A 24,013-nucleotide genomic window follows, 5' to 3' on the forward strand; every position below is an offset into this window, starting at 1 on the left:
TAGAGGTTTCAAACTCTTATCAGTAAAAACATGGGATTTTACATTTTTGACAGAATGGGGGGATTTTGGCACGGGGAATTAATTTTACATGAGGAGGGGGGTTTCAAAGGGTGAAATTTTCTGGGTTTTTCAGGGGGGAATTTTAAAAAATTTTCCCAAGGAGACGGAACGGACAAAATTCGAACTATAACGTAAAATTCCATATTATTACATAGAAATACCAAAACCATAGGTTATATTAGCTTAGGTTAACCTAGTGTAAGTTAAACTAAAAATGTTACGTGCGCACACGTAACCTAATGCCCCTCCCCCTCCAAGCCCCCCAAAGGGTCCCCTCCCCCTCCCATAGGCTTCCCGGGCCCCAAAGATCCCCCCACCTCTCCTCCCCCTCCCCTCCCCCCTACATAGAAATACCAAAACCATGGGTTATATTAGGTAACCTAACCTAATCTAACCTATGGTTTTGGTATTTCTATGTAGGGGGGAGGGGAGGTGGGGGATCTCTTTGAAGCTCGGGGGCCCTTTGGGGGACGGGGGGCCCTTGGGGAGCCCAGAGGGCCTTGGGGAGAGGGGGAACCTTCGGGGGGCTCGGAGGAGGAGCGGGGCCATTAGGTTACGTGTGTGCACGTAACATTTTTAGGTTAACTTACACTAGGTTAACCTAAGCTAATCTAACCTATGGTTTTGGTATTTCTATGTAATAATATTGAATTTTACGTTGTAGTTCGAATTCTGTCCGTTCAGTCTCCTTGGTAAAATTTTTTTAAAGTTCCCCCCTGAAAATTCCCCTAAAAATTTCACCCTTGGAAACCCCCCCCCCCCTCATGTAAAATTAATTCCCCGTGCCAAAATCCCCACATTCTTTCAAAAATGCAAAATCCCATATTTTTACTGATAAGAGTTTGAAACCTCTACAGTAGGATTCTTTGATATTTTGAATTCAATGCTTTGATTTTCATTAAAATTCTTTTATCTTAATGATGTCTTTCCCCTTTTTTTCGAAAATCAGACAAATTCTCTCAGGCTCTTAGATTTTGGATCGAAAAATAAGTTGCGCTGAGAATTAAAGATAATATTTTATATGATTTTTATAATGGTTTCATCCTGAAGAGTTCTATATGATAGTGAGAGGGGACATTTGCATGTTTTGAAATTGTTTAATAACATAGACTAATCTAATTGTTGGACCGTTACTTTCTTTTTCAATATAAGTTCATGATTATTGTTTATTGGAGCAGTCTGTATTGAACTAGAGATTCGTTAAACAAAGAATTGCTATGAGTAACTCGAACATTGTAAGATTTTTTGTTTGATACTATCATTTTTTTTAAATGTTGCTCCTTACTTTCACTTATAAAAATCTGTTTTTTAATTTAATAAAACACAAAGATTAGTTGCTTCGTTTGCTCTCTTCTTTGCCTGGTTTGTCAATAAAGAAAGAGAGATCCGAAGCCTAAACGTTAATCAGACACTGTTTTAAGTTTAAATCATTTTAGAACTCTATTTCTGATCATGTTAGTTTTAAAAACAACGGAATTTTTTCAACTGTAAGTAATGATCAACATAGAAATTAAAAACAAACAGTAATTATTCTGTATTTTAGGGGAACTGCCCCTTTCTCAACCCTCGCTCTTTACGCTATAGTATTAAAAACTCTTAAAAAATGCTTCTCGTTCAACTTCGACGGCCTTTGGAAGTAGTTTTTGAAAAATTGTGACACAAGTCAAAATTAGAGTATAAAGTACGAGGTTTAAGTAAGGGGTAACCTCCAATCTTTCGAGTACTTAAAAAAGGCACTAGAACATTTAATTTCCTTCTATGAAGACCTGTTCTAAGCTAATGAAATAGTTTATAAGGATTAATTTCAAACAATAACTCAATACCAAGCTCAAATACGAATTCGAATTTCAAAGGGTTATTAGCATAAAATAAAATTTTTGGTGTCAGATTCCCCTGCTAGTGGGGATATAATTGCACAGAAAACGCTTTTCTAGCTTATATTTTCCTTTTACATCATTAGATTTCTTGCTAACATAGTTTGAAGACCTTATAATTTTAGGGGTATTCAAATTGCATCATATTTCAATTCCACAACCGAAAGGCTTTATCATCGGTGTGTGTGTTTTTTGTTTGTGTGTTTTTGTGCGTGTGTGTTCTTGTGTGTGTGTGCGTTTTTGTATGTGTGTTTTTTTGTGTCTGTTTTTGTGTGTGTGTGTTTTTGTGTGCGTGCTTTTGTTTGTGTGTGTGTGTGTTTTTGTGCGTGTGTGTATGTTTTTGAGTGTGTATGTTTTTTGTTGTGTGTTTTTATCTGTGTGTATGTTTTTTGTTTTTTTTTTTTTGTGTTTGTTTGTGTGTGTTTTTGTTAGTGTGTTTGTTTGTTTGTGTGTGTTTGTGTTTTTGCGTGTGTGTGTGTTTTTTTGTGTGTGTGTTGTGTGTGTGTGTGTGTGTTTTTGCGTGCGTGTGTGTGTGATTGCGTGTGTGTGTGTGGTTTTTTGTGTGTGTGTGTTTTGTGTTTTTGTGTGTGTGTGTGTGTTTTTGTTTTTGTGTTTTTGTTTGTGTGTGTTTTTTTGTGTGTGTTTTGTGTGTTATTGTTATTGTTTTTGTGTTTTTGTGTTTGTGTGTGTGTTTGTGTGTGTGTGTGTGTGTTTTGTGTTTTTGTGTGTGTGTGTGTGTGTGTTTTGGTTTTACTGAAGAAAGGAAATTAGTGAAAGAAAGATTTTTATGAAAGCCTCTTAAACTTTTAATCATCTAAAGAGTAGATAAAATCCATGAATTTGAAAATAAGAGCATTTAAATGCCCCATCAGTTCCTTTCCGGGAAGGTAAAACTTTTAAGATTTAACTAAAACATTATTTTCTTTCATCAAAGTCATTTGAAAATAGAACACTCCTCTCATTAGGTATAATTGTCTGCAAAAGCAATCTTTTTCCGTTCTGTTAATAAAAGATGTATTTTGTTAAGAGACATAGATATAATTTTACCATTTCTAATTTTACCATCCCTGTTTCAAACCGTCTAGAATTACGCAAAGCCTGTAGCCTAAATCATTTCCGTGTCTAGCCACCACCCTTGTTTTTGTTAATTTAGACAACGCGCATGCGAGAAGATTTGTTTACGAAGCTCCCCTTTTGATTCTTATTCACACACAGGCTAGGTTAAATCACAAGTGTGAAGATTTTAATGGTTTTAAACGTGTGTGAAAATGAAACTATTTGAGTTATATCTACAATTGAAAGAACTAAATTGTGATGAATGGTGGGAGGAGGCGTGAGAGGTTTAGTTAGTGGAAAAAAGAGCGTATTTTATGCTTTCTAAGGACTATAAACATCGCAGAGTGGAGATTTTTTTTGGGGGGAGGGGGTATAACCTCTCCCATATAAACACTGAGTACTCAAAATGGAAAACAAATACTATATGAAACTGTTTATTAGAACTAACATCCCATCCCCTCTTGCAATTCAAAGGATTGACTGTCGCTAATTCGACCAAAAAGAAGCATCTTTTTAGTGCTTCCCAGGCTGCTTTTCAGGGACCTCTTTCTCGCTCAGCATACTGTACCTATACTGGCCGCTTTTCAGTAGGTTAGTCTCTAGTTTACTTTAGTATTTCATGGTTTGACTTACCTGAAATCATGAATTAGAATAGTTAATTAGCTGTTTTGGGTTTTCAGATCAACGTTTTTTAGATTTTAGTGGATGTTTGTTTCCTGGAGTTTATTATTTGAAAATTTAACTTTAGTATTTCGTGGTTTGACTTGCCTGAAATCATTAATTAGAATAGTTAATTGACTGTTTGGTGTTTTCAGACCTAGATTTTTTAGACTTTCGTGTGTAAACTCTAGTTTTTGTAAGAAAATTATGGAAAATACATTTCTCTGGTTCGATAAAATGTAATCTCATAGGTAAATTTAGAACAGAGCTTTAAATTTTTTATGTCTTTGTGAAATTAAGAGCTGAAGTGGAAGCTTTTTTTCATTTTCTTTGGTAAAATTCAGAATTTAGCTAACTGTTTTCTCTTCTTTATGAAAAATCAGAAGAGAAATCTCTCGCTATATAGGGGGCAGGGGGGTACCTCTTCTGAAGCATTTCAGGGTTCTCAATATCATCTCAAGAGAAAAATAAAGAAAATATAAATTCCAGATTACATGAAGTAAACGGTGCGTTGCAACTTTTTGAGAGATGGAGCATAGTATAAAAAGCTTTTTACTGTTTCCCAGGCTGCTTTTCAGGGACCTCTTTCTCTCTCGGAATACTGTACCTATACTGGCCGCTTTTCAGTAGGTTAGTCTCTAGTTTACTTTAGTATTTCATGGTCTGACTTACCTGAAATCATGAATTAGAATAGTTAATTAGCTGTTTTGGGTTTTCAGATCTACATTTTTTAGATTTTCGTGGGTGTTTGTTTCCTGGAGATTATTATTTGAAAATTTAACTTTAGTATTTTGTGGTATGACTTGCCTGAAATCATTAATTAGAATAGTTAATTGACTGTTTTGGGTTTTCAGATCTAGAATTTTTAGATTTTCGTGTGTAAACTCTAGTTTTTATAAGAAAATTATAGAAAATACATTTCTCTGGTCCGATAAAATGTAATCTCATTGGTAAATTTAGAACAGAGCTTTAAATTTTTTATTTCTGTGTGAAATTAAGAGCTGAAGTGGAAGCTTTTTTTCATTTTCTTTGGTAAAATTCAGAATTTAGCTAACTTTTTCTCTTCTTTAAGAAAATGCAGAAGAAAACTCTCTCGCTGTATAGGGGGTGGGGGAGGGGTACCTCTTCTGAAGTATGTCAGGGTTCTCAATATCATCTCAAGAGAAACATAAAGAAAATATGAATTCCACATTACATGAAGTAAACGGTGCGTTGCAACTTTTGAGAGATAGAGCAAAGGAGTAACAAGCTTTTTACTGTTTATCAGGCTGCTTTTCAGGGATCTCTTTCTCTCTCGGCATACTGTACCTATACTGGCCGCTTTTCAGTAGGTTAGTCTCTAGTTTACTTTAGTATTTCATGGTTTGACTTACCTGAAATCCTGAATTAGAATAGTTAATTAGCTTTTGTGGTTTTTCAGATTCTCAGGGTTTTTTAGATTTTCATGTGTGGTTGTTTCCCGGAGTTTATTATTTTAAAATTTAACTTTATTATTTTGTGGTATGACTGGCCTGAAATAATTAATTAGAATAGTTAATTGTCTGTTTTGGGTTTTCAGATCTAGAATTTTTAGATTTTCTTGTGTAAACTCTAGTTTTGTAAGAAATTTATGGAAAATACTTTTCTCTTGCTATTATTCGACTTTATTTCTGCTTATCTTTGATATAATGTAGCAGTTCTTTACTTTTAGTTGAAAAACTTAGTTCTTGAAAAGCTTTTCTCCAGGTTTTATCATAGACATTAAATCTCAAACAGGCTTTTATCAAGGACATTAAATCTCGTTCCGTATGTAAAAAATAAAAAAAAACCATATCCGGCTAATTGATGAATTTTAGATATGAAAATTATGGATATAATGAAAAATTGTAAGTAACCCTGTTTATTACATTTATAGAACACCCTTCAGTAAATTTAAGGAGACTATACCTTTCCACTGAGCTTTTTTTATCATAGTGTTCTCGATCTTTTTAGGATATATGGACAAAGTGGGAGCTCACGGAAATTGAGGACCTTCTTTTGTGGAAACCCGAGATTGAAAGTACAGATGATGATGACGACGTGCTAGAAGTTCATTATACAGATGATGGACTATCATATACATCTGACGACTTGGTACGGCAGGGACCTTCGGGCCGAGTCTGTATAAAGGACGATGAGCGGTTGGCTGTTAGTTTGCCCATAAGAATACGAGAGAATTTATTTCAGGAGATGCCCCCTTTGCTAGATATAATGGTAATTGAAGAAAATGAGGTTCACGTATTTGAACCCGAGATTGTGTATATAAAAACTATTATAAATATTGATATATCAAACGAATAAAGATTAGAAGAATGATTTATTTTTTATCTTTGATAGAAAACTAGACTGGGGATTGATAAAACTCTATATGGTGATCTATTCAATCTGAACTATTCATGTACAGAAGTCTCTGTTGGTATTCGTACTCTAGGCTTATCGAGTAGGAGAAAATTAATATAGTACAAACAAATTTATTGCAAGGTTACGATACATAACTTATCAATCAAATCAGTAATGAGATTTATTGTAAAATGGTATATGAGAACTCTTCCAGAACGATTTTTGATGTTTAAAATCCATTCCATTGAATAAACTCTTATGTTGTCTCTTAAAGGGCCACTTTTCCCCTTCTCTTAGATCATATTCATTATAATATTCATTGCTATATCTTGCACTATGCAAGTTTTTCTTCGAGTTTTCATCATTGTCTTTTATACTATATTTTGAGGTATCTCTTTAGAGAAAGCCCTCTTTTCCCAGTCTCTTCTTTCGATCTTCCTTTTCTGGAATATCAAACCTTGTCTTATGTGAGTTTGCTTACAATCTGTTTAAATTTCTCTCCATATCATGTATGATTTTTCTCCTTATTTCGTCCTGATTTTTCTCCTCTATCCCTATGTCTACACTGTCTAAACGTGTAGTAGGTTCATGAGAATGTTCAAAATCATGATAATGTCCTTTACGTAGGCTATAGAACAGTTGCAATAAAAGGATATTTCTAACTCAATTTGTTCACTTATGTTATCACACTGCTAACTCTAGACTTAGTGAACCTCAACGCATGTCCGTTATATAAACAATCTCAAGGGCGAATTGTGATGTAATGGCAAACCTTACCTAACTCCCTGATTTGCTTAGAAAGAGACACATGATCTTGTCCCGTTAGACTTGATCAATAACATTTGGAAACAACAAATGAATTGACCTAGAAAGAGGTGTCATTGACCCTGACCCGTTAGACTCGATAATCCAGCAATTGTTGATGTGAACTTATGTTGAAATCCAAGAAAACAACAGCAATTGTTGTTGACATCCATTTTGTTGTTGGACTTATGTTGACATTTAAGAAAACAACAAATAAATTTAGCAACACACATAACCATCATCCAATATCCAGATGTCTACATCCATGTTGCTGTTGAAATTATGTTAACATCCAAGAAAACAATAAATAAATTGACCAATACCCATAACCATCATCCAAAAACCATATGTCTACATTCAGCAATGTTGTTGAACTTATGTCGACATCCAAGAAAACAATAAATAAATTGACCAATACCCATAACCATCATCCAATAACCAGATGTCTACATTCAGCAATGTTGTTGAACTTATGTTGACATCCATCAAACAGTGAGAAAAACCATGAAAAAACATCCTCAGTGGGAAAAAAACATAAAAACATACATAAATTGCTGTTGACATCCAAGAAACACCCAGCAATTGTTGTTGACATCCAAGAAAACAACAATCAAAGTGAGAAAAACCATGAAAACATACATAAATTGTTATTGACATCCAAGAAACATCCATCAAAGTGAGAAAAACCATGAAAAAACATCCTCAGTGAGAAAAACCATTAGACTCGATTATAGATGGCAGCACATGTGTTCGTACCAAATCTACAAGGGCTTCCCTACTTATAGCTTCACATTTAAAAAATGTGTGGCTCTAGGTAATGAGTTTTCAAAATTTGACACTATCCTGGATCCTTCTCTAAAACCTACAAACGGTTAAGTAGTAAGCAAAGCATAAGTCTCATCTCTCTTCTTCCTTTTATCTTAAAGCCAGTGTTACCAGATGTTGGATTTAAACTTTTGCTGTCATAAAATGAAAATACGCCAAAAACCCAGTTTTTCTAGTGAAAATGCGCCAAAGGAACAACTCCTTGGTGTTAAAAAAACTATTTTGGTGTTAAATCTGTTGAGTCATATTGGTTCCAAGTAAAGGCGATGTGTCAGTTCTTCTTTGGATTGAGTAAAAACAGTTTTTCGTAATGTGTCAGTTTTTCTCTGGCTTGAGTAAAGGTTGAAAGCGATTTCCTTAATAACGCTACTTATTCGAAAAACTACGATCCTTTGTACATTCGAAAGTCTTTGGATCTGTAGATCTATTAATATATTTAAATCAAATTGATATATTATAATATCTATAAATCATGAGTTTTATATCCATATTATTTTTGTTTCCCATTAGGTTTTAGAAAATTAAACTGTTTTTCTGTTTTATGTGAACCCAGATGTTTTTTTCTTTCACTGGATAATTTTTTTGTAAATTATTATTTTCATTTCAGAAGAGCTATACAGTTACGTGATGATTCCTCATTACTTAATTATTTGGTTCGCTCCCTAGTCAATACCTCGCTCTTTACACTAAAATCTGAACTTTGTTCCAATTCCAATAATCCTCGGGACCATTTGATGTATCTGGCCTAAAAGGAGTATGCATCCTGTTGTCCCACAAAGCGGCCACTGGGCCCGTCGGATATGAGCCTCTGTCTGAGAGAATCGTACAGGCAAGGAATTAAAGGTCACACGAATAATCTGACTGTCCTCAGCGTTTACGCCCCAATAAGAGATGCCACTGAACAGCAAAAAGATCACTTTTACAGTGACCTGCAGACAGTCATTGATAAGATTCCCCGGAAAGATTTCCTCCTAATTGGAGGTGACATCAATGCCAGAATTGGCGAAAGCTGAATAAATCGGAACAGGCGATTGACAAGCACGGCCTTGGAGACAGGTGCAAAAATGGAAACATGCTTTTGGTGTTTGCAATGCAGAACAATCTCGCTGTGGCTAACACCTGGCTTAGGCACAAGTCGTGTCATACATATACATGGGATTCCCGTGATGGAAGAGTAAAGACCCAAATAGATTATCTCCTTGTATCCAGACGATGCAAATCCATGATGTTTGACTCGAGAGTGCACAGAGGTGCTTACTCGGGATCGAAAAGTGGATCTGACCACTTCTTGCTGAAAACAAGGCTAAAGTACAGACTTAGCTCAAGGAAGACAACTATGCCGAACCAGAAAAAAGATGTGTCGAAGCTGAAAGTAGATGAGTACTGAGGAGCATTTGTCCTTGAACTCTCGAACCGCTTCGCTGTCCTTCAAGATGACACCGAGTAATCAACCCTGGCGGATCAACACCCCAACTTCTCCAAAATAAAGATTGAAAAGAAATGGAGCAAATTCAGAGACCACATCAATGAAACCGCCACAAATATAATTGGGTTTGTCAAGCGTAAAACCAAGAAATGAATCTCAGAAAAGACGCTCAAACTCTCTGCCAAGAAAAAAGAGATAACCAACAAGACAGACACAAAGTTCTACGACAGGAATGTCACAAATAGGCAAGGGCTGACAAAAAAAACCTACTGGTCTAAGGTTGCCAGTGATGTAGAAAGAGACGCAACACAGAATGATACACAAAAACTCTATCAAATACTTGGAAAATTCACTGGGAAGAAGAAGCAAACTACTATCCCCTAGCTTAAGACGACATGATGGAAAAATACTCACAAGCACTGAGGAAGGTATCAAAAGATGGCGAGTTCACTTCCAAAAACTATTGAGACCAGGAGACAATAGTAACCAGAATCAACCACTTACAGCACCACATAATCCCCCGCACAACCAGGCTTATAAAAATGTATGTGCGGACCCACCCTCCAGGGATGAAGTAATTAAGGCAATCTAAGTTTTTAAAAACCATAAAAGCACAGGAATAGATGGGATTCCTGCCGAGCTACTGGAAGCTCTGCCCGAAGTGGTGGTGGATGAACTTCATAGCGTGATCACCAAAGGCTGGGACAATGAATACATCCCAGATGACTGGAAGACCTCTATAATTGCCCCTATATTTAAGAAAGAAGACCCAATGGACTGCAAAACCTACCAAGGTATATCCCATATCCCCATTGCTGCCAATCGTTTCGCAGTCATACTTTTAAATAAATTCAGAGACACCAGAAATAGCCGAACGTGACCCAACCAAGCAGGATTCAGGCCGGGCATGGATTGCTGGCACCAGATTTTTAGCCTGTGACAGATCCTGGAACACCGGTTTAAACACCAGTAGGAAACAATTCAAATCTTCATAGACTTCATTACCGCGTTTGATTCGGTCCATCGTGATGTCAAATAAGAAGCAATGAGAGAGGACGGTATACCTGAGAAGATCATCAATCTGCTCAAGGCATACTATGCTGGAAAAAAGGCCTGGGTAAGTGCTGACGGCGATCTTTCAGTTCTGGCCCCGATCGAGGAGGGTTTACGTCAAGGCTGTGTCCTTTCACCAACTTTGTTCCACTTCGTCATTGATTGGATCCTCAAGGTCCTGGACAAGTATAAAGGCGTTGCAGTGAGCCTGTCCATCTCTGTCACAGATCTTGACTATGCTGACGATGTGAACATGCTTGCTGAATCCGTTCCGAAGCCCAGACTATGATAACTGACGTGGCAGTCAAGGCACTCTCGACTGGTCTCCAAATAAGCCTACCGAAAACAAAATCCATGCGAACGGATGGGATGTATGAGACCCCTGTGACCCTAAACGGTAATCAGATCGAGGACATCCAGTTGTTCAAATACCCCAGCTAAATGGTAAACCCTGCTGGCGAATCTTCAGAAGAAATCCAGAGCCGCATATCGTCAGCCTGGAGTGTCTTCCTTCAACTACGGAAGAATATCTGGAAGTGGAGAGAAATATGGCCATGCACGAAGCTCCGAGTGTATGAAGCTATGGTTCTCTCTATTCTCCTCTATGAATGTGAAACGTGGTCACTGAGAGCAACGAAGCGTTGAGCTTGAATATCTTCAACCAGAAATGCATGCACCATATCCTGGGCATCCGTCTCTCAAATAGAATCTCGAATGACGAAGTCAGGAGTAGATGTGGGGATCGCCCACTTGTCTCTGACATTATTAAGTAGAGGAGACTGAGATGGTTTGGCCATACAATGCGAAGACCAGATGCCCATATAAGCAAAAACTGCCTCAAATGTCTACCACTCTCAGCGTAGAAGAAGAGGGCGGGAGGCCGAAACAAGACGTTGCTAGCAACAATTAAGTCCGATCTGGAGCCAATCAGAAGATTCCAAACATATGACCGTCACTGGGATCGCCAGTAGCTTGAAATCTTAGAGCCTTCCACCCTCGAGTGAAACCTACGGAAGAAGACATGTCGTTATCTGCTGGGCGCAACGATGAGCCTGGACGCGGCTTGAACGTGCAAAAAGAACAAGTAAGCAAGTACAAACACTTTATATGCCCCCAGGACATAAATTACAACCCTTGCCCTTATGGCTGTGAGGGGGTTGTCATCCTCAAAAACCTAATTTCCAGAACTTTCAACAACGTTAAACAAAATGGCTATCTCAAAATTTTGATTGGAAGTCTTCGGAGAAATGATGGCCGTAAGAGGGACGTTAGTTGCTCTCTAATCACTTTTAATTATTAAAAAAGGAACTACCCCTTTGAATTTCCAATCTGACGAGCCTTTTTTTAGTTTCTATGACAACGCTTTCAAAAAACCTTATATACCCCCAGGGTATCACCCTTGCTCTGCTCTAAGGATGGCTGGTAGTAATTGTGTATGTAAGGTTTTGTAAAGGGTGATGTCTGCCCATACAAGTGTAATAAACTTCGGGTTTTGTTGTTAATGTGTTGCTTTTTTTTTAATAAAAAACTTTTTCCCTCTGCGGGCTGGGGGTCAGGTTGTCATCCTCAAACACCTAATTTCCAGAACTTTCAACTACGTTTAAGAAAATTGCCATCTCAAAATTTTGATTGTATGTGTTTGAGAAAAAGTTGGGCGTGAGAGGGGGGTTAGTTACCCTCTGATCACTTTCGCCTGTAAAAAAGGGCACTAGCCCTTTCAATTTCCAATTGAATGAACCCTTTTTGAAGTTTCTACGACAACGCTTTCTAAAAAAAACCTTATATGCCCCAGGGCATAAGTTACAGCCCATGCCCTGAGGGCTATGAGGGGGTTGTCATCCTCAAAGACATAATTTCCGAACCTTGCAACTACGTTGAACCAAATGTCTATCTCAAAATTTTGATTGGATATATTTGGAGAATTAATGGGCGTGAGAGGAAGGTTACTTGCCCTCCAATCACTTTCGACTATTAAAAAGGGCACTTGGCGTTTTAATTCAAATTGAATGAGCCCTTTTTCAGGTTTCTACGACAAAGCTTTCAATAAAACCCTTTTATGCCCCCAGGGCATAACTTACAACCTTTTCCCTGAGGGCTGTGGGGGCAGTGTCATCCTAAAAGATATAATTTTCGGACCTTTCAACTACTTTAAACAAAATGGCTATCTCAAAATTTTGATTGGATGTGTTCGGATAAAACGTGGGCGTGGAAGAGGTGTTGGTTGCCTTCCGATCGCTTTCTACTATTAAAAAGGGCACTAGCCATTTCGATCTCCAATCAAATGAGCCTTTTTTGAATTTCCCACAACAACACTTTCTATAAAAACCTTATATGCCCCCAGGGCATAACTTACAACCATTGCTCTGAGGGTTGTGGGGGGAGTGTCACCCTCAAAGACCTCATTTCCAGAACTTTTAACTACGTTGAACAAAATAGCTATCTCAAAATTTTGATTGGATGTGTTTGGGGAAAAGGTGGGCATGGGAGAGGGTTTAGTTGCCCTCCAATTACTTTTGACTATTTAAAAGGGCACTAGCCCTTTGAATTTCCAATCAAATGAGCATTTTTTTAAGTTTCTACGACACCGCTTTCTATAATAACCTTATATGCACCCATGGCATAACTTACAACCCTTGCCCTGAGGACTGTTCGTGAGTGTCCTCCTCAAAACATAATTTCTATGTGGAAATCAACTACGCTGAACAAAATGGCTATCTCAAAATTTAGATTGAATGTGTTTGGGGAAATGGTGGGCGTGGAAGGGGAGTTAGTTGCCTTCCAATCCCTTTCGTCTATTAAAAAAGGCACAAGCCACTCCAATTTCCAATCGAATTAGTCTTTTTGAAGTTTCTACGACATCTCCTTCGATATGAAGTGCCCTGGTCTAAATAAAAAATAAATAAATAAATAATGCATTGTGCCAACATCGTTGTTAACTTAGGCAGGGCGATTGCACTGCCTATGATGGAATTTTGCCCGCAAAATACTCTATAATCCTCATTTTTTAATCTAATTTTAGATCTTGAGTTTTTGAGTTTCTAATCTGAAATTTGAGTTGTTAAGAGCTTTCAAAAAAGCTTCTTGTTCTAGTTAAATGGCCCTTGTGTTTCAGATATTACTCTTATAGAATTGGGACAAAATTCAAACTTTAGAGTAAGGAGCGAGAAATTGAGGAGGAGGCAATCCCTTTCATACACGTAATAATTTCTGTTTGTTTTAAGTTTAAAAGTTGTTCCTTACTTTCAGTAGAAAAAAACCTGTTTTATTTTGGGATTTCTGATCGTTTTTTAAATAATCACAGGAAAAGTGGCCTGAGCTCCACAAAAAATATCTTTCCTGCGGAAGTATCCACTTGACAATTCAACTCCGATGAAAGTTTACCCAAGACAATTATCCTTAACAACTCCACGCGTAAAATTGAGACGAAAAAGAGGAAGCAAGATATATAAAAAGAATTTTGTATTGGAATTCTTGCAAATTCCCCTACTGTATAATTCCCTAGACAACATCACCAACGGGAAACTTCCCCGCCCATGGAAAATACCCCCTTGGAAAAAACCCCAGCACAAAATTCGTCCCTCCACCTTAAAATGAATGCATGTTTCCCAATAACAAATACCCTACGTAAATAATGAGCAAATTTAATAACTTACATACCTTTACCCTGAAGCTGGGGGGGGGTGGAGGGGTAACGTTATATCCAAAAGCATAGTTATTGGATCTTTCAACTATGATGAACAAAATTACTATCTCAAAATTTTAATCGGTCGATTTGGGGGGGGGGCCTAGTTGCCCTTTTGTTCACTTAAAAAGGGCACTAGATTTTTTTTTATTTCCGTTCAAATGAGACCTCTCATGATAGTTTGGACCACTGGATCGATAAGATCACCACTGGAAACAAAACAAAACCAAAAAAAAACAACAAATAAACACGTATCCGTGATGTTTCTTCTGGCAAAAAATGCAAAATTCCACATTTTTGCAGATAGAAGCTTGGAACTTCTACAGTAGGGTTTTCCGATACGCTGAACCTGATGATGTGATTTTCATTAAGATTCTATGAATTTTAGGGGGTTCCCCTTTTCCCCAAAAATCAGGTAAATTTTCTCAGCCGGGGAGTCATTAATGGGTAGCATTAAACTTAATAAAACTTATATATTTGAAATCAGCATAATAAGCCGATTCTTTTTATATATCTATTGGTATCGAAATTCCGTTTTTTAGAGTTTCGGCCACTATTCAGCCATAATAGTTTTCCTTTCCCCCAAAATAAATTTGTGACATTCTTCCTTTTATCTATTTTTAAAACGGTCAATTTAACTCTTTTTCAAATTTTTCCCGGTTTTTCAGATTTTTTTGATGCTCTTGATTGCTGGAATATTATAAAATATTTCTTTGCCTGAAAATTCCTCTTCGTCCCACTTTTTTCTCTTATTCAATTCTGTGAAAGAGAGCGAAATATTACCATTAATTATGTATGGGTTTCCAAAATTACCGATGCTAGATAATAAATTTTACCTGGAAGAGTCTTGCGGGCCTATCTGCTGTCCCGAAATACTGAACTAAAAAAAAAAAAGAAAAAAAGCAAAAAGCTTTTGAGAAAATTGGGAAACTGTAATTGGGTTAACAGAATTTGAAAACCTCCAAAAAATTTTCCCATCCAATGACAGTATATTTTTAATTTTATATCAAAAAATTGAAAAACAACGAAATACCTCTGGTAAAAATTAGAAATATATTGGGTAACACTAAATAAATTTCATTTAGTGTTACCCATTAACAGTTACGAGCCTGAAAAAGTTTGCCTGATTTTTGAAAAAAGAGGAACCCCCTACCCAAAATTCATAGAATCTTAATTAAAATCGCACCATCAGAATCAGTGTATCATAAAACCGTACTCTAGAAGTTTCAAGCTCCCATCTGCAAAAATGCACAACTTTATATTTTTTTTTTTTACCAGAAGAAACATCACGGATACGTGTTTATTTGTTGTTGTTTTAAAATTTTTTTTTTTTTTTTATCATTCTAGTGGTCCTTAAATATCGTGAGAGGTCTCATTTAAAATTTAATCAAAAATTTCAGTGCCCTTTTTAAGTGACCAAAAGGACTGGAGGGCGCTTAGGCCCCCTCCCCCACCCCATTGACCCGAAAATCGTCCGATCAAAATTTTGAAATAGAAATCTTTTCGTCATAGTTAAAAAAAACCTAATAACTATGTCATTGGATATAAAATCCCCCCACAGGTCCAGGGGAAAGGTCTTTAAGTTATAAAATTTGCCCATTGTTTACGTAAGGTAATTGTTATTGGGAAGCATGTATACATTTTAATTTAATTGTTAAAGTAATTGTTCTGGGTAAATTTTTACTGGGATTAAATTGTCAAGTGGATATTTCCGTGGGAAGGGTATTTCTCCGTGGAGTTGGGGCCCGATTTCCTAGGATTATTTAAAAAACGATCAGAAATTACATAAAAAAGACAGGTTTTTTCAACTGAAAGTAAGATGCAACATTTAAACTTAAAACGAACAGAAACTATTACGTATATGAAGGGAGTTACCTCCTTCTCAATTCCTCGCTCTTTACGCTAAAGTTTGAATTTTGTCCCAATTCTTTAAAAGCAACCTCTGAAGCACAAGGGCAGTTTAATTAGAACAAGAAGCTTTTTTAAAAGCTCTTAAAACTCAAATTTCATTGTTTTAGCATTTAATTAAGAATAAAATTTAAAAAATAGTAATTTTGGAGGATCGGGGATGGGGAGATGATTTAAAGGGTAAAGCCTGTATACTAATGGGAAAAGTTTTTTTTCTTATGACTAGGATCACCAGTGTGTGTTGTGTCCGTATGAATTTATTATGTGATATAATAGAAATTCTTCTAAAGATGATAAAGGAACGAGCCTTATCCATGTGCTAGGCCTATACTTTAAGGACAAAATTAGGTCTGGAAATTTTAAATCGTTATAAACAAAATTCTTAAGTAAACAAAGGGGCATTTATCGTATCTACATATATATCATAGTTTAGCAGCAGCAAATCTACCCAGTTTTGAAAAGTAATGGCCCAGAGCCACACTTTTTTCAAGTAGAAAGCTATGATATGACCTATTCCTATCTTTACTTTAATAAAACATATGATGTCAGTCTCCTGAAGTTCTGTTTGTTGGCGTCTTTGTTTTCATCGTTTAATTTTTTTTTTATGAATTAACATCTCTACAATATAAACAATTTTCATTTTAGGAACTTCCATTGTCATCTTCCCTGTGGCAGTCCATTTGACATTTTTCCAGTTTACAGGTGTTTTAAGTTATTTTTTTTTTAACCCCTGTCTATCCTTAAATGATTTGAGTGACATTCAAGATGTGCTTGTCATGATTAAAGAAACCTTTCATTATGTCCCTTCATCATTCCAGAAGAACTACTTGGAAATAGAAGAATATCCCAGTAACTGTAAAACTTGTGTTGCCATCCGGAATTTGGACATCCAGATACGGAATGAATATCATTGAAATATAGCTTCAACACCCTTCTTCTTCTTCTTCTTGTTTGATTAATTCTGAGATACCCACAAGACTTTCTGGGTCGATCAATTTCATTTGGCTCAGGGTAGAAAACCATCTTTAAAAAACTTCCCTGGTATGGGTATTATAAACTAAGCATAAATTTCAGCAGTGTCTATAAGTCAAATCGATAAACCTTTCTTCTCCTGCCTTAAACCATTCAAATTAAGAGGTGCATTAAAAGACAGCGAACCCGTATAATAGAGCTTTAATAAGGACTACATTTAGTTTTATCTTTTATTTGATATCAAACCCCATCTGTTCCTCCCAGTATTGACGCCATCCCATGGATTCAAGTTAAATCTTGTTAATGGAATTTCTCTAGATTGCTAATTTTGCTGTTAATTTTGCCTTTTTTTGTAACAAAAAGAATCTCATCTTTCTTGCTTCGCTGGATGAAATAAAGTGTAAAAGTCTATTAGAAAAAGAAAATATCGTACCATATAATATGGACAGCATCCACTTATACACGCAGTAGGACATTTACCAGAAGAAGGTTCCAATCCATGATTCAGCAAATTAGGATTATCCTAAAAATGAAAATGATTTACCCTAAATGCAGAAATCAGCCAGAATAAAATGGTGTTTAAGCTTTATACTCCCTTTAAATCTTATAGTTTTGCTATACAGCTACCACTCACAATGGAAGATAATATAACCAGTTGGACTTATCAAACAATTTTTGGTAAGGAATAGCTGTCAGTAAAGAGCAGATCGGCCCAAAAGTGACTAAAGCTCTAAAAAACGGAATTTCAAAATCAGTAGATAAATAAAATAAATTAACTTTTTGTGCTGATTCTAAAAGTTAAGAGTCCATTAAGTTTAATATTACTGATCAAAAGTTACAAGCCTGACTTAACTTGACGGATTTTCAAGAAGGGGCAGAAACACCCCCAAAAAGTCAATGGACCTTAATGAAAATTACACCATTAAGTTCAGATTGTCATAGAGCAATGTTTATATCTACAAACGTGCGGAATTTCTATTTCTTGGCAGACGTAAGATCACATATACTTGTTTGCTTTTTCTTCTTTTTCCCCCAGAGGAGTGATTGTCTCCGGCTCAGGGTTATCTATATAGAGCGGAATTAATTGAGTGGAAATCAAAAGTTCTAGTGCCCTTTTAAAGTGACAAAAAAATTTTTTGGCAACTAGCCCCCCACTTTGACCCTTCCTAGGGAGGGGGGTATCAATTTTGAAATGAACATTTGGTTCACCGAATTTGAGAAGTCCAAAAGGAATGCCTTTGGGGATGACCGCCTTAGTCCTTTTGGAAAGGGCTGCAAGTTTTGCAATTCCCCCCTTTGTTCCGTTATATTTTCATACAGAGATTTTTGGGTAAATTTTTTTGTAGAGGGGGGGATTTTCCTCTGGGAGGTTTTACTGTGAGAAAGAGATTTTCTGGGAGAATTTTAATAAGTGATATTTTACAAGTTTGGATGGGGGAATCCTGGAATGATTTTATCTGATTAAATTTCTATATCTGGAGGTATGGGATAGGCTACAATGTAAATATGTATTATTTATTATAATTTTATTGTATATGTATTTTAATTGCTGTATGACAAAGCACAGTTGCATTATTTTGATTCCTGTTTTTCAACGCAGGCAGTTGCTGCACGTGAATTACCCCCTGCCAATAGCAAGATAAGTAATACATGATCAGGTTCAGTGAATATTGACCAAAGTGACACCCAAGCAACCTAGTTATTACAGAAGGCACAGAACAATCGAGTGATACGAACGCATATGACCTATTGGTCAAACGCTTCAAACCCCAAACAACGACAACAACCATATCAATGAAACAAAACACGTGCAGCAACTGCCTGCGTTGAAAAATAGGAATCAAAATAATGCAACTGTGCTTTTTCATACAGCAATTAAAATGCATATACATCACAATTATAATAAATAAATACATTTTTACATTATAACCTACCGCATACCTCCAGATATAGAAATTTAATCAGATAAAATATTAAAAGATAGATAATGATAATAAAACACATAAAATAGAAAAAAGGATAACTCTAGAATAAAATAATATGTTGAGGGGGGGAGGCATCATGGCCTTTAAGATTAAAATAATATGGAGCCATCTGCCATTTATCGTGCTTATTATAGGGGTTAGTCATCAGCAACACCTGCCATCAATTATAAACAGGAACCAGAATGATAAAATTATCTTATCAAACAGTAATTGCAATGTTTATACAAGTCAATTATAATAAATAATACATTTAACCTGTAACTTGTCACCTAGATCAAATCATAAACAAAAAAAATTCCTGTATGTTTCTAAAAAAGAAACATACAGAAAAAAACGGGAATGAACCAAACCAGTAGTCTTAACCAAATTACTTAATAAGTTTGTGCTTAGTCAGCCATGCCAAACTCAAGGAAAAACAGTGGAAAGATAAATACTCAATTGTCTGAGAAGGGGCTAACCTAGGTCTCTGTAGCCTAATTATAGCACCTTCTGGGCTAAGTACAGACTCCTTTACGTTTCGCTTCTAATTTGCCAGGGCTACTGGTAACTGCTGACATGATGGGAAGGAATGAACCTTCTCTATTTAGGTTTTCAACTGACTTATTTAGGCTACAGACTGCATTTTAAAAACAACTTGGTGCTAACTTAGAAAGCAATTCACAAATAGATGTAATAAAATAGAAGAAAAAGGAGACAAAGCAATGCTCCGCATGTAAGAAAAGGGATTTCCTTGTGGTAAAAGGTTGGGGGGAGGCTGCTGTTATTTTATAAACTTTGAAATTTGAATTGTGTCAATTCAAATACTTCACTTTTCATTTCCGTTCAGCATCATTTTGATAGCTCTCAGGCTTTTTTTTATATTTTCATCGAAAATTTTTTGCAATATAGTTTTACTATTAAGATTAATGTAAATATTTATTACCATCTCTGATTCAATCAAAAATGACAACTTCTTATAGAAGACAATTTTTGAAAAAAAACTATTTTTAAACTTTTGGTGCCATTGATCCGTGGTTTGTTCATTTTTGCAGCAATCGCAGCAACCATAGAACATTTAATAGCTTTTCAGAAAAGAAAATGCCTTTTGCGAAGGATTGATGAGTGATTGAAAATGCGCATCTGTGGGTTTGAAACGTCAAAGAGCCACAAACCTCACCTTTCAACGCTATCATCTTTACCAAAATAAAAGTTAAATTTTTTTTTTCGCCAGACCTTTTTTGTAAAGGCTTGATCAGCTCAAGACAGTTTAAACCATGTGCATTCATTTATTTGGAAGCAGGTGGCAACAGATTGGAGCCAAACCTGAAACAACCGAAAACACAAATACCACTGAAAAATCACACTGTTTTGAAGGGAACATGATAAGCCCATTGTTTTACTCATCAATGTGCTAAAGACCTTATATGGAAGTTCTTACTTCCTTCTTCTCTAAATTGACGTTTCTGTCGTTTTACCAAAGTGCTATGGTCTTGCCACTCACTGACAAATAGAACATTGAAGGGAAAACCTTGAATTTGATGAGTTAAGAAACGGGCCAAATAATAATAAACTACTATAATAAACTCCAATCAAAACTTTTGTCAAATTTAACAGTCACTACTCTGACAATAGCGTGATTCCTCTAATCTTGTCAGATATAGCTCTAGATAAATGCCTCGAGCATTGAAGGTAAACTTGAACATAGAAGGGGGTGGCGTCCCCTGAGTACCTAGACTTTATTGTTTTTGGTACATTATCTAAAATTGTTGTGGTGTGTTCAAACTGGCCGAGACATTTATCATATGCGTTTAGTCACCAAATATTCAAAAATAGATCCGTTCTTCTATGTATTGTGTCACTATTTGTTGTTGAGAAACCGTCCACATTACAATTATCCTTTGTCTTCAAAATCTGTTAATTATAAAGCATGTTAAACTCTCGAGTGCCTTTCATGTCACATGTGGCTGATCTCCCATTACATTGAGAAAATAAAGGCAGTCAATTTTGATAGTCTTGCTTCTTGAATTTGCGCGTATGAGTTGTTATAACTGCTCTAATTATTTGAATATCTTTGCTAATTGTTCAGAATGTAAAAATGCAGCCAGAAATACTAGACAGTTCTCTGATTTTGGAATCAATCAGAGGAGGATTTGACTCGACACGATTAGCCTTCAAGCAAGCAGAGTGAGCTCCCAAGACGTCCCCAATAGTTCAGTGAAAGTTTTTGAGACTAACCCCTCAATTGCAACCAACCCTTATAACCTTTTTCTGAGAATTATATTGAAAGCCACCTGGTAACGCATGGAGCTTCCAAGTATCATCGCCATGCTGTTAAACACAATCAATATAATTGAAAACCCCACAAAATAAAAGACTGTTGAAACTCAAAAGGGGCTATTTCTTATCACATTCTGTATTCCAACTTCAAAAAAGGTCTTTTTTGTAAATATTATGTTCTGTTTGTGACAGGAGCTGCTGAGGACTAAAGAAAAAAAAATTGCTCTTCCAAAGCTGGCAACCCAGTCTTTAACAAAGTTCACAAAGCTAATGGAGATAAACGGCACCTGGTAGCGCATGGGGCTTCCAGGTATCATCGTAATGCTGTTAAAGGTAGGAAGCCCTTATTAAGACCACTAACATGCCCTACAGATTTGTACATAACGGAGTAAATGGACAGCTTTTGAAACAGGAGAATGAAAATAAAGCTTGATTGCAGCTTATAGTAGAGTAGTTGTGTTTTTGGATGGTAGAATATTCTAATCCGAAGTCAAAGGAATGATGGTACGTATGCAATGATGACGCTCCCCTGTCAAACTGATGAATTTTCAGGGAACTTTTACTATATCATACGAGTGACCGGAGGTTAGACTAAAGGAGCATTTGAAAATAGTATGCATGAATACTACCTATGTACGTCAAACATCCCAGAATCAACTGATTGAGTGATGCCAGTATCGTATTCGATGAGACAACTGGTGAGTTTCTTAAGTCTCGCTTTGTGAGCCACTCAACTAAGTGGGTATTAACTAATTGTGGAGCTGTAGCTGAGATTAAAAAAGAAGCGACAAATACATCTTGATGCCCCTGCCTTAACCTTGTTCAACCTGTATATTTTAAAAAGCTCTAATGTTCCTTTAACAGGAATGTAACAGGAATTATAAGAGAAGTTATTGTGATCCTCTATACTTCAGCTAAAACAAACTATACCCTAACTAAAATTCTGAAAGATCAGTTTTTTCATGATGTGTAAAACAAGGTGGATTGAGCAGCATGAGTCTTTTGTGTAGTTTTTGTCTTATAAAAGCTTTAATAGAACATATAGAAATGGCAAAGGACAATGATATACAGAAATTGACATTTTTTTTGTCATAAAACCCTTTTTCATTCTCGTGTGCTTTATTTAAGCTTTATAGTCATTGCAGCATTTTCGAGGTTATTAAGAAGTAAGTTTTATTTATTTGTCATGTGATGTGACGTTATTGATGTGAACTTACCTCTTTTAAATGTGCATTGTGAAATTCACGTCAGCATTGACAAATTTGTCACTCATTTTCCAAACAGCGTTCCCAGGAAGCTGGACTTTAAATCTTGTAATGTTCTCCATATTATAGTGTTTTATTATAATATATATATATATATATAAGTTAAATCAGCTTTTTAACTTCTTAGTGTGTTTCTTGTGTTTCATTGTCTAACATAGATTTTGACCCTTCTGGAGAAGAATCCAGTCTTCCTTCTCCCCTACCTCTAGACAACATGCCTGAATCTACAACTATTTAGGCTACAGATAGAATGACAGGAAAATTCTAGGCAACACTGTTGAGTTATGACTCTGAAAAAAAAAGCTTTTTTTGCAAATCCTAATGCAAAACAATTAGTTCCATTACGTTCCTTATCTTATGCTGCTTGTGAATATTGTGGTCAATTTTTGACCCTGCAACCAAGCTGCCCCCCTACCCCAGGCATGATTATCCCATATACTTGTCAAGGATATATATCAAGCATAAAAAACAATTAAGTTTTTGTTTTATAGTGTACAGCATAATTCTGTTAATCAAATTATCATGTTTCCTTCGGTTGTTATTCAATTTTTTAAATATTTTTGAAATTGTATTTTTACTCAATATTCAATTAATCATTCAACTCAAATTGTACCAGGCTATATCAAGATGTATTGCCTCTAGTGGTACCAGCCGCAATCGAGAGGTTACCAGCATTATAAAAGGAATGGTAGATTACTTCAGCATAGTTATAATTCTGCTATAAAATGTTTTTTTTTTTACTTAGGGCACGATAATTTTATCTATAATCCTTATTAAATTAATGTCGGGTTAAAAAGACAGTAAAAAACTTTTGTTTACCTCCTTCTCAATTCTAGCAGAACTTCTCAGTTCTGCTACATGTGCGAAGACACATGTAAGAACAGCAAATACCACAATAAAAAGTTTTCCTTTCATCTTTTAGATCGAGAAAATGAATAATCGTTTCCAGTGAAAGCGATCGCTTTTTATGCTAAAAAAATACAAAAAAACGCAGAGATAAGGAATTTACAGCCAAAACTGAGAGAGGCGTTACTTAATTTCGGGTGTGCTATAAACAAATGAAACAACGTCAGCAGCCACTACAGGACAATAAATAAAAAAAAAATCCAACTGAAAGTAAGGAACAGGATTAAATCTTAAAACAAACAGATATTATTCTGATTGTGAGGGGTCTGCCTCCTCCTCAATGCCCCTCTTTTCGCACTATAGTTTTTAAACACTTTAAAAAAAGTTAGTTAATCTAATTAAATGATCCTTGTGTTTCGGAAGTGGTTCTTTAAGAATTTGTATGAAATTCCAACTGGAACGTAAAGAGTGAGCATTGAACAGGAGGCAGCCCCCTTATATACGGAATAGTTTCGTTTCGTTTTATGTTTTAATTCTAATCCTTACTTCCAGTTGAAAAATTATTTTTTTTAGTTTAATTTCTGATCGTTTTTCAAATAATAAATTTCCCACTCCCTCAAAAAAAATTCCATGGGAAGATTTTGCACGTAAAACAGTCTGCTGGAAAATTACCCCCGTATAATTCCATCCTCGCTGTAAATTCCCTTCACACAGTTTCTCGCTTACGATTCCGCCTGAGAAATTCTCCTTTGCATACTCGCATTCGAAAAAAAAACACTTGATTGTATTTGATTTCTGAATATTTTTTTCAATTCAAACCTGTAATCACCCCTTCGTGATAATTTTTTCTCGAACCCTCCTCCTCCAATGGAAAGTTTCCCCTTGAAGAATTATTCCTGGTGATAACTCTCATACGGAAAAATACGTAAATTTTATATATGAATTCTGGCAAATATTCCCCCCACGTTAACTTTTCTCTGGAA

General features: G+C 35.9%; 1 protein-coding gene across 1 annotated transcript in view; it reads right to left on the reverse strand.

Annotated features, from left to right (window-relative positions):
* LOC148943411 (uncharacterized) overlaps positions 1-23,138 on the reverse strand; it is a 46,617-nt gene extending 23,479 nt beyond the window's left edge. The window contains exons 1-2 of the mRNA XM_089100995.1: positions 23,004-23,138; positions 17,112-17,201 (exon numbers count right to left, since the gene is read on the reverse strand). Coding sequence (XP_088957121.1) covers positions 17,112-17,201; positions 23,004-23,099 — 186 coding nt within the window. The 5' untranslated portion in view covers positions 23,100-23,138. The remainder of the gene's footprint in view (positions 1-17,111; positions 17,202-23,003) is intronic.
* Between the last annotated feature and the right edge of the window lie 875 nt (positions 23,139-24,013).

Source organism: Artemia sp. Qi Xiang Cuo, chromosome 15 (genome assembly GCF_049724085.1).
Source record: "Artemia sp. Qi Xiang Cuo chromosome 15, ASM4972408v1, whole genome shotgun sequence".
Lineage (NCBI taxonomy): Eukaryota > Metazoa > Arthropoda > Branchiopoda > Anostraca > Artemiidae > Artemia > Artemia sp. Qi Xiang Cuo.